Source organism: Schistocerca gregaria, chromosome 2 (genome assembly GCF_023897955.1).
Source record: "Schistocerca gregaria isolate iqSchGreg1 chromosome 2, iqSchGreg1.2, whole genome shotgun sequence".
Classification (NCBI taxonomy): Eukaryota; Metazoa; Arthropoda; class Insecta; order Orthoptera; family Acrididae; genus Schistocerca; species Schistocerca gregaria.
The window spans coordinates 534,844,778-534,861,575 of record NC_064921.1 but is presented as its reverse complement, the minus strand read 5'-3'; the positions used below and the strand labels follow the sequence as shown (position 1 = coordinate 534,861,575).

The window sequence follows — 16,798 nt, the reverse complement described above, 5'->3', positions numbered from 1 at the left end:
TTGACAACTTGACCCTGCTAGTGCTGACTATCCGGCAGACGTTCCTAGGTAAACATCATTCTGCTGATTTATTCTTTGACATTAGTAAGGCATATGGCAGTAATTGGATATAAATTATTCTAGGATAGCTCAACCATTGGTGCTTTTGTGGCCACAACCTCATCTTCATATGGTTACTTGTATCTTAAGTACTTTTTTTAGGTCCTGAATTGATAACTTGCTTTTGGATTGTTTTCGCGGGCGAATGGCATTTCTTAGGCCATGTTTAAAGCGTTACCCTCTTTGCAGTAGCCGTCAACAGTATCACGTTTACTGTACAGAATGGACAATTTTGCTGTTTCCTGTTCCTCCTCCAGTGCTGCAATAGTGACTCAGAATTTGCAAATTATAGTGCAGTCATTAGAGAAGTGAGCTGCAGAGAAGGGTTTTTAGTTTTCTACGGGTAAGTGTATGTGTGTGTTCATTTTAATTGTTCTCAGTATAATTTTAATTTATGTGCCTTTAATAAGAGAGACACTATTCTACATTTTAAAGATTCGTTGAAGTTTATGGTCCTCATTTTTTACTCCAAACCATCCTGGTTACTACTCTTGACTGATCTGAAAGCCATGACCCAGAAGGTGTTGAATATCTTAAAGTGCCTTAGTCACAGAACCTGGGGAATGGACACTGCTCATCTGCTTCATGTTATAGGGCTTTTGTATGATCTGGCTGGAGTGTGGATGAACAGCAAGGCCATCTTATCTAAAAATTGTTGAATCCAAAAGGGGATTAGGCTGGCCACTGGTGTTTATACGACCAGCTGCATACCTGGTCTTTGTGCTCAGGCTGGGGAACTGCTATTTGCCAACTGGCAGCTGTTCCTTTTCCGTCATCTTGTCCTCAAGATCCGACTGCCACAAGTCTACTGTCATCGATGCAGAATAATACATGATCTTGTAAGCACTGGAGCAGATGAGGTGTGATGCAAGTGCTAAATTCCTTCTCTATTGTGACTGCTTTGGCACCCCTAACTCTCTACAACACTTTTACTCAGCAGATAAAGTAGTCCGGAATATCCAGGAAGCCATCCTAGACCTACAAAGGCTGGGGAAGGAAGTGTCTTCCTACTGTGTGCCAGGGCATGTGGGTATTAAAGGGAATGAAAGGGCAGATGTAGCAGCCAGTTCTCAGCTACTTCATTGTGCCAGTCCCCTAGATATTATCGCCTCACTGTTGAGAAGCAGAGTAATACGTTGGCGAGAAGAAGAGAGGCCGGAAGTTACAGACAGTAAGCTACGTGTAGTGAAACCCACAACACGGCTGCAGCGTATTTTCTTTGAGCCTCTTTACCTCTCCTCACAAAGGCCACAGCCCTATGTTCCATGGTTTCTTACTCTGGCGAGAGGACTCTCCTATGTGTCATTTGTTGTGTGCAGGTCACAGTGTGTCATATATTACTGGGCTGTGTTTTCTTTTCAGACCAAAAGATAGCAGCTCATTTGTTGACAGACTTGCCCTCTATTTGAATTGATAATTATACAAATGTGGGACTTGCTTGTTAAAATTTAGGGTAATGTTTTTAATGTGTTATCCGGATGGCTGGCTCATACGTGATTTTTGCAAGTGAATAGTCAGCCACATATTCCTGTGAATTTATATTAGTTTTCCTCTTAACAGCTTTCCTGAGCTAGTGTGATTGTGCGGGTGATCATGGGTGAGATTGTGGGAGAGAGTGAGTGATGTTTTATCTAAATTTTTTTGTATCTCTTTTCTCACTTTTTCCCTATTTTATACATATTTGTTTCTACTAATTTTGTATGGGCACTGATAACGTCATTGTTGGCACCTCTTCTCTCTCTCTCTCTCTCTCTCTCTCTCTCTCTCTCTCTCTCTCTCTCACACTCTCTCTCTCTCTCTCTCTCTCTCTCTCTCTCTCTCTCTCTCTCTCTCGTACAAGAACCAAGCTATGAATGACAGGAAACTTCTTCCACTTCTTTCTGTAGACTTATCTGACATCTAGGAGTAAATCTTACTGTAACCCCCCCCCCCCCCCCCCCCCCAATTTGATGTGCACGTGAGTGGAAGTCAAACACAGACTACTTTAAATGATGTAGCTGACAGGTGCACATTTGTGTTTCACAGTTGTTTACTTTCATGGTTCACAACCTCCCATATACACATTTCATATGACCAGTGCACTATTGTTTAATTTTCGATAAGCCTCTTTAAAAGGCAAACATCCACATTCTGCTACAATAGTTTACTGTTGAACATTCAGGAGCAGTAAAAACCTAACCACACAGTTCTTGAAGAATAACGAGGTATGTATGGAACAGACACTGTCATTGTTTTAACACATGGCCTAATTGTGTTACTCTTATTTCACAGATGCATTGTTGTTGTTCTAACAAATACAGGTTCCTCGTCTGAAACTCGGTCATGGACTGACTATCTCAGAACCAAAAATTGGGCCCTCATGTATCCTCACAATAATAGATACTGAAACTACACATTCTTTGATGTTTAATTTACAGTAATTACAATGAAAACTTAACTCATTTGATTAACTGTACACATCGAAAAATTGGTTCTTTTTAACAGTTTCTTCTACTACAAGAATTAGGCCGAATTACTTGTTTTAATGATGAAATTAACAGATGTGATTATGCAAACAATACTTTTGACAAAACTGTTAATTACTTTGGAATTAATTAAGGGCTGGCTTTGCTAATATGTTTTCAAAGAGAGCCAAATAGATTCTTTAAGAATACTATTAGTTGTTCCTCCAAATGTATATATTTAGTGCAGAATTTATATTTGTTTATAGGGACCGATGCCCTTTCTAGTCTGGTCCCTTCACCCCCACAAACCAACCATATTTGTTTATACATAGAATTTAATTTGTAAAACAATTACTGATGTCACCCTATAACAAAAGGTACTAATGAGGAGGAATAGTCAAAATAAATTAGAAAATAAGTTACATACATAAAACTATTAAATTAGATCTGGTGTTATATTCTGTAAAACCGAGGGCCAACCTTTCTCTTTTATGAAAATGCAAATTATACTCACGTATGTTAAGGGTAATTAATTCTAAAATGAAAAAAAAATGAATTTTAAGGAGGCAGATGGCAAAACTAGAGGGGAAATAAAAATATCCCAGCTTGCTTTGTCACAAGTTGTCATGAATTTGTATAATTGTTTGGCTTTGTAGACGAGCAGTCCAGTTGTTTGTTGCTTTGTTGGGTAGTGGTTATCTAGTTCTCTCATGTTCTTCGACTTTCTTCACTGTTCCTGATCACATAGTATATGTTTCTGATCTTTAATTTTGTCTTTCAGAGTATACAGATTTGACTCATGTAACTGGATTTGCTACTACGTCATAGGATGCCATTGTTTTATGCAGCACTTTTTGTATAAACTGAAATGTTTGGAAAGAATTGCTGTGGTTTGAGTTTCTTGTGTATCAAACTATAGTGTACTAGACACAGAGGAATTTTCATCTTAGGTAATACAGGTTCTGGGTGTTTCACATGCCTCTGTGTAAAGCATGTACGTTGAGTATCCTAATTCTTGAAAAACTGTTGCCACCTGAGTTATCTGTCATGGGCAACAACATGTTGATTACAAGGGTCACAATTTACTATCATGGATTGCATATGTATCAAAATGCAGCTTATAATACATCCATTCGGTTGCTGAGCAACTACTACTGAAGTGCTGTATCATTCAGAACCACTACATCACTATGGAGTAATGAAGTCCTTATCCCTCGGATTACCATACTTCATGGGGTGTAGTGATTAGTTTTGGCATGGGAACATGTTATTGGACACTCTGAGCATGTTGGATAAAGATCACTTTGATGGATGAGCCTCAGTACACATTAGCACATGCCAATGACATTTTACCAGTGGATCAAGAATTAGATGAAATGATGTATCACACCTGTTCAGAGGGTACCATTTAGGCAAGTAGTGTAGGTACTACCATGTGGGTGATACATATGATGTAGCTGTGACTCTGATATGCCTGTAATCATGGACATCACAGCTGGGAGGGGCAGGGGGGGGGGGGGGGAGGCATGACATGTACCCCCAATATTTATTGAAAAGCATTTTTCAGAGTTTTGAGTCTTAGTTGACAAAAAATGACACTTGAATGAATATATCCAAGCTGAGGTATTTACACATACTAAAAGCTCTTGTGCAGTAAGAATTAATGGCTTGCATTATTCCCGTCCCCAATACACCCATTCCTGTAATTGTCTTTCTCTGACAAGTGATACAAGAACCTTATGTCTAGTCATGTGTGTCCTTTTTTGGACCCCAAGGGCAACCTGTACCTTCAGCATTCCTAACATATATCACCCCATCACTTCCTTATTTCACCTCTCTACAGATGGCCCCTGTCCAACCAACCTCTCTGTGTTGTGGGTGGTGGTTGAGGAATCGTGCATCAAGGTAGCTCATGGAGTCCATACCATGATGCTTCACAGCCCTTATCAGATTGAAAGATTGTGCTGCAGAGTACTATATAATGTTGAGCAGTACCCTGAATGTTTGATACATTCTGGCAATAAAGTAAATCTCTTAGTCCATCGTCTTTCGGGCATCCTCCGGGGACAGTATTATTTCTTCTATCTGTAATTCAGCTGATAACTGTACAACAGTCTTCAAGCGAAATTTCGATAGAAGAACCCAAATTCTGTTTGCCAGGATAACTCAGGAAACACTGGTAAACTCCCTGTTAACATGGCAACAATCATTTCATGTCCAACATGTCCACATGTTTCATGTGAGTTTGTGATGTATCCTCTGTCTGTAGTGAGTTGTAGTGGACTGAAAACTCACTCTTGTAGTAATATACCAGTAATAATATGGTGATTTCAGAGTCACAAATCTGACATGAATATTACAGTGTTGCTACGAGCATTAGAACAGTAATAATTTGGAGGTTTCAGAGTCACAAATCTGCCACGTGAATATTACAATATTGCCAATAAAATGGAAAGAAACTTCCACATGGGAAAAAATATATTAAAAACAAAGAATCCAAGACTTACCAAGCGGGAAAGCGCCGGTAGACAGGCACAATAAAATAACACACAAACACACACACAAAATTACGAGCTTTCGCAACCGGCGATTGCTTCATCAGGAAAGAGGGAAGGAAAAGGAAAGATGAAAGGATGTGGGTTTTAAGGGAGAGGGTAAGGAGTCATTCCAATCCTGGGAGCGGAGAGACTTACCTTAGTATGTTTTTGCAACTTTGGTGATTACTACATTCCTGGTCTGCAAATTAATTTAACAACAAGGCCCAGTGCTGGGGTACATATAAAGCATACCATGTTCACATCATATTACACAGTCGGTATCTTTTTCTTCACTGATGGTCTGTGTCCAGTCACATTACAACGTGTTTTGATTGACTTTGTGTAATGCAGCTTCTATAAATTCTGTATATGATATTTTTCACTTGGGTGTAACAGTTTTCATTGTGCTTTTGCAGTTTTGTTTTACATGCTATTTTCAACCATAAAATTTTATGTTATATTATGACGTAGAAATAGGTTAAAAATAACAATGACCTTGTAGGGCTGTGTCAGCCTTGATGGAAATAACCAGTGGCTATTAACAGTGACACAAGTAATGTGATAACTAGATTTGTGGCATTTATATACAGGTCGACTGACTTTTGAAGCATGAGGAATGAGATTTAATGCTGCTTGTGTGCATTTTCTTGAAAACATATATTTTTTAAAAAATGCAATTTTCTTCTCCAGTTATGGTCAGCTGCTGATTTATCCCTCTTAGGAGTCATGAATGGACACAGGAAAGGAGTGTGGTGTGTGCAGTTCTCACCTGTTGATAAAGTTATTGTGTCGTCATCTGCAGACTGCTCTATCAAATTATGGGCTATCTCGGATTTGTCTTGCATCAAGGTATTGTTCTGCCACTAATGTTTTCTGATTATGTATTGCTTATGAGGTGAAACAAACTCCTGGCAGTTTTATTGGTTGCAGATTGTCATCATTGTATCTAGTTTTGAGGATATACAATTTGTTACATTGTGCAATGACTGCAGATTAAATTAATTACTTCTCCACTTCAAAGAAGTTTGAATTACATTATTAAACAAGATATTAAATTGTTTTTAGTGTATTTGTTTCCTTCCATTCCCATTCTAAACAAAATGGAGTGGTAGTACAAGGTATAATGAAAGGAGTTATTTGTTTGATTAATAAAATTAAATTTCTTTTGAATCATATTTACCTTTTAGCTCATTAAATGACATTCATTAATTTTCTAATTTATTGAAATCTATTATCAGTTTAATGAGTTCAGCAAAATACTGAATTATTTCAGTCATGATTTGTTTATTTGATACGAATTTTCTCATGCCAATCCATGTCTTCAGTGAGTTAAATCTAGAGAACAGTAATATTTAGTGTCTTTTGACAATTGTGGACATGACAATTGCAGGTGCGCTGTGCATTTGTCCTGATGAGAAACAATTTTTTTCTTCATTAAGGCTTGTGGGTTGCCTTTCTCATCAGGACAAACATCAGTATCTCATGAAGTGAATAATAATAAAAAAAGACACAAATATGAACCCCATAAGTGTTTATCATTTCTTGGGTAGTTAATCACACTGTTGAACTGCTGAAAACTTCCTGAAACATTTTCAGTTATAAGAACAGCTGCACTTTTCCCATGGAAAAACCAACTGCTTTGATCGTTGCTTGTGTAAAGCCTTGTTTACACCGGGTCACCATCTTGCAACATTCTCGTATGCGGCACTGCCTCAAGCTATATTGACGCATACTGTCCCATGATTAATGTGACGAAAGTAACACCTGGTTTTATGTTATAAGCTGCTGCAGTGTACCATGGGAATCTCTCTAGCTCTGTGGATTCCTGTGTGACATTTTCTGTGCAGCAGAGCAAAATTTGAAACTTGTAGTGGTCTAATGAAAAGTATCTAAGATTTCTTGAGGGCTGCAGATAATCTGAGGTGTCGTGGAATTAACTACAAAATAACCATATAAAAAGAGATTTTATATGGAATGATGGAATAAAATATGAAATTGATAAAGAGTACTGTAAAGAAAAAGATAAAGACTGCGTGAAGTGCAATTCAGTAAGAACACTTCTGTGTGACCAGTAAAAAATGCCACTCAGCCCTTAATATGATTTACAGGAAATGCTTTGCATGTGAATTGTTAAAATTCATTCTCAATGTACGGATCCAAATCCAGGAAATACCAGCTTAATTGTTAAGTGTTTCAATATTTCAGTAGCTATACATACTTTATAACATTAAGGGTACATGTGCAAACTACTATAGTGCACCAATCAGTGGTCATAAAATTATCAACAAGTATACTTTTAAATCAGGAAATTTTATTATGTTTGTGAAACATCTCACTTTTTTCAATTTCTTGTAATCAATAGACTACACATAGTGCCTTCTACCAAATGCATTTGAATAGGTTAATGTAAGTAAAAAATTAATTGTAGTTTCAAAATTCATTTACTATAGTACACCACACGATCACATTTGTAGCAGTAAAGTAACTAAAAAGGGAGTCAGTTTGTATAATTCTATTTATTTACATAAATTATGTAAATAAAATAGAAAGAAACTTCCACATAGGAAAAATATATTAAAAACAAAGGTTCCAAGACTTACCAAGCGGGAAAGCGCCGGTAGACAGGCACAATAAAATAACACACAAAATTTCGAGCTTTCACAACCGGTGGTTGCTTCGTCAGGAAAGAGGGAAGGAGAAGGAAAGATGAAAGGATGTGGGTTTTAAGGGAGAGGGTAAGGAGTCATTCCAATCCCGGGGCAGAAAGACTTACCTTAGGGGGAAAAAAGGATAGGTATATACTCGCGCGAGAGCGCGCGCGCCCACACACACGCACACACACACACACACACACACACACACACACACACACACACACACACACACACACACACACACATCCATCCATCCATACATATACAGACATATTTAAAGGCAAAGAGTTTGGGCAGAGATGTCAGTCGAGGCGGAAGTGCAGAGGCAAAGATGATGTTGAATGACAGGTGAGGTATGAGTGGGCAACTTGAAATTAGCGGAGATTGAGGCCTGCTGGATAACGAGAAGAGAGGATATATTGAAGGGCAAGTTCCCATCTCTGGAGTTCGGATAGGATGGTGTTGGTGGGAAGTATCCAGATAACCCGGATGCTGTAACACTGTGCCAAGATGTGCTGGCCGTGCACCAAGGCATGTTTAGCCACAGGGTGATCATCATTACCAACAAACACTGTCTGCCTGTGTCCATTCATGCGAATGGACAGTTTGTTGCTGGTCATTCCCACATAGAAAGCGTCACAATGTAGGCAAATCAGTTGGTAAATCACGTGGGTGCTTTCACACGTGGCTCTGCGTTTGATCGTATACACCTTCCAGGTTACAGGACTGGAGTAGGTGGTGGTGGGAGGGTGCATAGGACAGGTTTTACACCGGGGGCAGTTACAAGGGTAGGAGCCAGAGGATAGGGAAGGTGATTTGGGGATTTCATAGGGATGAACCAAGAGGTTACGAAGGTTAGGTGGACGGCGGAAAGACACTCTTGGTGGAGTGGGGAGGATTACATGAAGGATGGATCTCATTTCGGGGCAGGATTTTAGGAAGTCGTATCTCTGCTGGAGAGCCACATTCGAAGTATTATCCAGTCCCGGGAAGTATCCTGTCACAAGTGGGGCACTTTTGGGGTTCTTCTGTGAGAGGTTCTGGGTTTGAGGGGATGAGGAAGTGGCTCTGGTTATTTGATTCTGTACCAGGTCGGGAGGGTAGTTGCGGGATGCGAAAGCTGTTTTCAGGTTGTTGGTGTAATGGTTCAGGGATTCAGGACTGGATCAGATTCGTTTGCCACGAAGGCCTAAGCTGTAGGGAAGGGACCGTTTGATGTGGAATGGGTGGCAGCTGTCATAATGGAGGTACTGTTGCTTGTCGGTGGGTTTGATGTGGACGGATGTGTGAAGCTGGCCATTGGACAGATGGAGGTCAACGTCAAGGAAAGTGGCATGGGATTTGGAGTAGGACCAGGTGAATCTGATGGAACCAAAGGAGTTGAGGTTGGAGAGGAAATTCTGGAGTTGTTCTTCACTGTGAGTCCAGATCATGAAGATGTCATCAATAAATCCGTACCAAACTTTGGGTTGGCAGGCTTGGGTAACCAAGAAGGCTTCCTCTAAGCGACCCATAAATAGGTTGGCATACGAGGGGGCCATCCTGGTACCCATGGTTGTTCCCTTTAATTGTTGATGTGTCTGGCCTTCAAAAGTGAAGAAGTTGTGGGTCAGGATGAAGCTGGCTAAGGTGATGAGGAAAGAGGTTTTAGGGTAGGGTGGCATCAGTCTACAAAAGAAAACATGCCTCCAACTCCAGGCAAAACATTGCGAAACAAAATTAACAAAAGTAAAAAACAAAAAAAGGACAGCAGAGCAAATGGAGAGTGACGCTATAGCTGAAGAAGTATACAAGATATTGAAAAAGTGCTACCACCAGATATGAATGGAGTGTCTGTTGTGGATACGTTGGGAATGAACCGAGGAAATGCCTCTAGACAACCCAAACATATGTGAAGCACTTACTTGTGATTGTGCTGTTCAAAGCAGCATTGGGGTAGTATGAAATTGTAATATGGTACCAAGTTGAATTCATGGTGAAATACTGTCTTGGTAGTTGGTAATTAAAGTCTCCATTGGACATACTTGTAGAATTATTAAATAAGGCACCATCTGCGGTTGCTATATCTAGTATATTAGTTCGTGGGGCTACTTTAAATATTTTCTTCTTCCAGTATTGTTTTCTTTTCCGCTGAATTTCATTTTCATTGTTGGATGCATGTGTAGTGACCAAGTAAGCTGCTGGTTCAATCACTTGATTTCCCATTCTCCTGCAAGACCGTCTTAGTGTGGCACAGATTCTGTTGCTTCAGTATAAACAAACCTGCCACATGCGGCATAGGCAGGAAGATGTTGCCTTTTGTAGCATGGCACATATACATAGTATGCCACTTTGTTGCGAGATGTTGCCCAGTGTAATCGAGGCATCAGAATTAGAAGGCATTACATCTCTTTCACTCTGACATTCAATCAAATAAATTGCACTTAAACAAGCAGATCAGCTTCTGTGAACAAAAATTATGCCTCTAAGATAAAAAGAAACATAAAAATTATGTGCAACTTGTGTCAAAGGCTCTAACTTATCAGAGGTCCCTTGTATTACATATAACAATTTTTAACAGCAATGTAAATTAGGATATATTGCTATACACCACATAGTGGAGGTATTGGGTGCCAGCTTGGCACATTTGGCATTGGAGCCTAAGTGCCTGGAGACAACAGAAGTGAGTAGCAATCTATGCTAATTCATATAGTGAATTTTTCACAGGTTGGTTCTGCCTATAATATTTTTTGTTAATTAAATGTACATGTTCCTTTATTTGCAGACATTGGAAGGTCATGAATCATCTGTGTTACGTGTTGAGTTTTTGAATAATGGCATGCAGCTTGTTTCATCTGGAGCTGATGGACTTCTTAAGATATGGAGTGTGAAAACCAGTGAATGTGTTGCAACTATGGATCAGCATGCTGGGAGGGTTTGGGCACTGGCAGGTATGTTCTCTTTTGAAATTATGAAATAACGATTTTCCACGCGACAACCCCACTTAAATAAATTCATTTCATTTATTTAGTTCCCTTGACAACTGAGTAAAACACAATTTTTGTACCATATGCATTTTGCTTTTATTCTTTGCAACACATCTTCAGTGGCCTAAAATATGTACATATTTTTGTTTATACTATTTAGTTTACATTTAGCATGTTATATACATGATTACAAACAGTTCTGATACTTTTTCTTTTGTGTGACGTAGTAGGAATTTAAAGTTCTGCTCACAGATTTCGTGGACGGTGATCTACATATTATGATGCTGTGTTCTTGTTCCTTTGTTCTTCTTCTGGTAATTGCAACTTGAATTTTTTTTCTTCCAACATTAGGGATTGAATGCATGTTTTGATGTTATGTTTTGGGTGGTGTTGCCAATTATTGAATGTTATTGCCAACAGAGAGAAAGTGTATGAGGATATTGAAAGGGTAATGCAGTATGTAAAGGGGGATGAAAATCTAATAGTCATGCGCGACTGGAATGCAGTTGTAGGGGAAGGAGTAGAAGAAAAGGTTACAGGAGAATATGGGCTTGGGACAAGGAATGAAAGAGGAGAAAGACTAATTGAGTTCTGTAACAAGTTTCAGCTAGTAATAGGGAATACCCTGTTGAAGAATCACAAGAGGAGGAGGTATACTTGGAAAAGGCCGGGAGATACGGGAAGATTTCAATTAGATTACATCATGGTCAGACAGAGATTCCGAAATCAGATACTGAATTGTAAGGCATACCCAGGAGCAGATATAGACTCAGATCACAATATAGTAGTGATGAAGAGTAGGCTGAAGTTCAAGACATTAGTCAGGAAGAATCAAGACGCAAAGAAGTGGGATACGGAAGTTCTAAGGAATGACGAGATACGTTTGAAGTTCTCTAACGCTATAGTTACAGCAATAAGGAATAGCGCAGTAGGCAGCACAGTTGAAGAGGAATGGACATCTCTAAAAAGGGTCATCACAGAAGTTGGGAAGGAAAACATAGGTACAAAGAAGGTAGCTGCGAAGAAACCATGGGTAACAGAAGAAATACTTCAGTTGATTGATGAAAGGAGGAAGTACAAACATGTTCCGGGAAAATCAGGAATGCAGAAATACAAGTCGCTGAGGAATGAAATAAGTAGGAAGTGCAGGGAAGCTAAGACGAAATAGCTGCAGGAAAAATGTGAAGACATCGAGAAAGATATGATTGTCGGAAGGACAGACTCAGCATACAGGAAAGTCAAAACAACCTTTGGTGACATTAAAAGCAACGGTGGTAACATTAAGAGTGCAACGGGAATTCCCCTGTTAAATGCAGAGGAGAGAGCAGATAGGTGGAAAGAATACATTGAAAGCCTCTATGAGGGTGAAGATTTGTCTGATGTGATAGAAGAAGAAACAGGAGTCGATTTAGAAGAGATTGGGGATCCAGTATTAGAATCGGAATTTAAAAGAGCTTTGGAGGACTTACGGTCAAAGAAGGCAGAAGGGATAGATAACATTCCATCAGAATTTCTAAAATCATTAGGGGAAGTGGCAACAAAATGACTGTTGACGTTGGTGTGTAGAATATATGAGTCTGGCGACATACCATCTGACTTTCGGAAAAGCATCATCCACACAATTCCGTAGACGGCAAGAGCTGACAAGTGCAAGAATTATCGCACAATCAGCTTAACACCTCATGCATCGAAGCTGTTTACAAGAATAATATACAGAAGAATGGAAAAGAAAATTGATAATGCGCTAGGTGACGATCAGTTTGGCTTTAGGAAAAGTAAAGGCATGAGAGAGGCAATTCTGACGTTACGGCTAATAATGGAAGCAAGGCTAAAGAAAAATCAAGACACGTTCATAGGATTTGTTGACCTGGAAAAAGCGTTCGACAGTATAAAATGGTGCAAGCTGTTCGAGATTCTCAAAAAAGTTGGGGTAAGCTATAGGGGTGGGTCAGATACAATATGTACAACAACCAAGAGGGAATAATAAGAGTGGACGATCAAGAACGAAGTGCTCGTATTAAGAAGGGTGTAAGACAAAGCTGTAACCTTTCGACCCTACTCTTCAATCTATACATCGAGGAAGCAATAATGGAAATAAAAGAAAGGTTCAGGAGTGGAATTAAAATACAAGGTGAAAGGATATCAATGATACGATTCGCTGATGACATGGCTATCCTGAGTGAAAGTGAAGAAGAATTAAATGATCTGCTGAACAGAATGAACAGTCTAATGAGTACACAGTATGGTTTGAGAGTAAATCGGAGAAAGACGAATGTTTTTGAGTGATGTTAGGGACTCATCGGACTGCTTGAATGCCATGTACTAGGAATATTATTGGAAGCGTGTGTGGCAGTTTGCTAGTGAGTTACTTTTATGTTGGCAGTTATTGGCTAAAGATTTGCTTCTGGACTGGAACTCTCAGTGCAATGTGTTGTTTATGAATGGAGATTAAATTTTGCTTATTGTTTGTTATTAGTTATGGATATGATTACGAAGTTTATCAGCAGGTCATTGTGTGCCACTATGAGCTACAATATGGTGAAAACTATTGAATTTTTGTAGTTTTTTGGTTTGATTGCCAAATATGCGAAGTACCTCGGGTGTGGCAATGTTATGGGATTAATCAAAGTTGCTGCTTCTCAGACCAGGGATGAATATATGTGGCGTTCTTGTTGACTATATTTGGCATTCAGTTCAGAGAGGCTCCTGATTTCAAAACTCTAGGCTGGCCATTCGAGATTTTGTGTTGTTAATATATCAACAATGTAGGAAATGACAGATTGCTACTTATTGTGCAGAAGACACACTAAGTTACTTACACAATGCATTTGGCCACAGACTTCATCAGCAAAAGAGAAAGGGAAACACGCACCATTCATACACACAAGCAAGCACACCTCATGCAAACATTACTGCCAATTCTGGCAGCTCAGGCAAGAATGCAACTATCATGTGGGATGGAAGCAGCAATCTGGAGGCGGCAGGGAATGGAAAAAGGATTGTAGTGTACAATTGGGGGGAGAAGGGGGAGGGGAGGAGCAGAGGGTGGCAGAGGAATGCTGTCTGGCGGAGTGTGTAGGGGCCAGAATGCCAACAGGCATTAAAGCCTTAGGCCCTTCCCAGAGCCTCTCCCTTGGATCAATTTCCCTCCTCACCACCATAGCCACAGACACTAACCTACATGCTCCCCAAAGTCCACGAACTCAACAATCCTGGATGCCCTATTGTGGTTGGGTATGTGCCCGCATTGAAAGAATTTTGCCCATAATCTCATCAAAGATGGCAACCACTTCCTTCACCAACTCTCCACCATCCCTACCCCTTTACCTCCTGGATCTGTACTTGTCACTGTTGGTGCAACCTCCGTTTACACCAGCATCCCTCAAGCCCACACCTTACTAACTTTATTGTAACCCACGCCTACTTCTCCTTTGAAGGGAAGATATACGAACAAATCTGCGGCACAGCCATAGGCACCCACATGGCACCCTTCTATGCCAACCTGTCTATGGACCATCTAGAGGAGACCACCTTTGAAGGGAAGGTACACAAACAAGTCCACAGTGCAGTTATTGGCACCCACATAGCATCCTTTTATGCCAACCTGTTTATGGGTCATGTAGATGAAACCTTCATAGCCTCCCAAAACTGCCATACCCTTAGCCTCGTTCAGGTTCATTGATGATATCTTCATGATCTGGACTCAGGCCAAGAAACCCTATCTTCACTTCTTTACAACCTCAAAACCTTCTCTCCCATCTGCTTCATGTGGTCCTCCTCAACCCGGCGTGCCACCTTTCTAGACGTTGACCTTCTCCTCTCTGATGGCTCCATCTGCATCTCTGTCCACATTAAACCCACCAGTCACCATTAGTACTTGAATTATGACAGCTGTCATTCCTTTCACACCAAAAAATCCCTCCCATACAGCCTGGCTACCTGGGGATGGCATATCTGCAGTGACAAAAGCTCCCGTACTCAGTATGTGAAGGTCTCACTAAGGCTTTCACAGACAAGCACTATCCCCCAGACCTAGTCCATAAACAGATCTCCTGTGCCATTTCTCCTCACAGTCCCAATCCTCCCACCATCCCCAAGAACCCACCATGAAGGAGTGCCCCCTTGCATTACCCGGTACCACCCCTGACAGGATCAAATGAACCACGCCCTTCACCAGGTCTTTGATTACCTATCATCATGCCCTGAAATGAGGGACGTCCTACCCAAGATCTTCCTCACCCCTTCTGAAGTGTGTTCCATCGACAACCCAACCTCCACAACATCCTAGATCATACCTATGCCACTACCAATCCTAACTCCTCGCCACAAGGATCATATCCCACTGGAAGACCCAGATGCAAGACCTGCCCACTCCACCCACTCAGCACTTCCTATTCCGTCCTATCACAGGTTTATCTTAATCCATCAGGGGATGGGCCACTTGTGAAAGCAGCCATGTCATTTACCAGCTTAGCTGCTTTTAATATTGGATGACTACCTGCCAGCTGTCCACCTGGATAAACGATCTACGCCAAACTGTGGCCAAGAGCGAAGTAGACTGCCAAGTGGCACAACATGCAGCTGAGCATAATGTGCTTGACTTCTATGGCTGCTTCACTGTGTGAACCATCTGGATCCTCCCCTCCACCACCAGCTTTTCTGAAATCTTGAAATGGGAGTTTACAACACATTCTCAGCTCCAGTAATTATCCTGGCCTCAACCTACAGAACATAATCTCCCCACACCCTTCACCCTACAGTTTCCACACTGTCAGTCCTACCATCTCCTCCACATTCTTGTGTTCCAGTCTCTTTGTTTGCTACCCTCTGCCAAAGCACCTGCTCATCTTCCACCGCTTCTCTCCTTTTCACTCCCTTTTTCCTCACCTCCATGCACCATAACCTCCTCACACTGCACCTGCTGGCATTCTGGTCCCTGCACACCCTGCCAGACAGCGTTCCTCTGTCCCACCTACCCTCACACTACTATTCCTTCGCCTTCCCTGCCCCCTCCACATTGTTGCTGCCATCCCATGTAACACTTGCATTTTGGTCTAAGCTGCCAAAGTTAGCGCTCACGTGTGTATGAGGTGTGCTTGCTTGTGTGTGTGTGTGTGTGTGTGTGTGTGTGTGTGTGTGTGTGTGTGTGTTTTCTCTTTTGCTGACGAAGGCTGTGGCTGAAAGCTCTATGTAAGTGTCTTTTAATTGTGTCTGTCTACAACTTAATGTGTCTTCTTTATGGTAAGTAGCAACCTATCTGCTGCAACATTGTTGATATTCCTTTGTGGATTTTCTATTGTTTGATTTTGTTGTGAACATACTATTTTTGCTATCACTTCTCGATTGAGTTTTGTGCCATTGAGACTGGTGTTAGTGATTGTATGTTGAGGTAATGGTTTTCTTTTTGTAGGGAAGTTTGTTCCGTGACCAAGTATAGGAGACAGTTGGGAGGAGGGGGGTGGGGGAGGTGTTGTTGAAATTGGTGTGTCTGTATTATTTGTTAAGGTGAAATGTGGGAGAGCGAGTCATATTGTGGGAGTTGTTTCTGGTTCATAGTCATCATATAGGGATTTAAGGAATGGGGGTTTAAGCATTTAGTTGTCAGTCAGAGAGTGGAGTTTCAAAATTTTCAAATGGGTCTTGTACATATACAATAGAAGGGCACTGGGGGGATCATTAAACCTGTGATAGACAGAGGGAACAAGTACACGTTCACCTTGCAATCTCACTTAGATGAGTACTGCTGGAGGAAGATTTTGTTAGATAATTTTTGTCTGTTTATGAATTTGTAAAACATTATTGGGAAAATGTGTAGGCCAAATGTTTTAAGCTGAATTAATGGATGGAGGTAAGTGGTTAATTTGATTCAGGTTATGTGACTTCTGAAATTTTCCCGGCGTATTTGTTCTTCTAATAATTTCCGGGTATGCAGCCGGATCCCGTCGACATTCTGCCACGATATTTCGGCCCAGAGACGTCCGGCCATCATCAGGTGAGTACACAACTACTGAAGAGCCCAGGTGCAGTCGCGGTATTTATACCGATTCTCGCGCATGTGTTGACATGCGCGGCACAGTCGAGTTGTACGTGCTGCCCTC

General features: G+C 40.8%; 1 protein-coding gene across 1 annotated transcript in view; it reads left to right on the top strand.

The window, feature by feature from the left end:
• Positions 1-16,798, top strand: part of LOC126330555 (transducin beta-like protein 3) — a 160,234-nt gene that overhangs the window by 116,841 nt on the left and 26,595 nt on the right. Inside the window, exons 11-12 of the mRNA XM_049996366.1 lie at positions 5,771-5,929; positions 10,499-10,664. Of these exons, the coding sequence (XP_049852323.1) occupies positions 5,771-5,929; positions 10,499-10,664 (325 nt within the window). The remainder of the gene's footprint in view (positions 1-5,770; positions 5,930-10,498; positions 10,665-16,798) is intronic.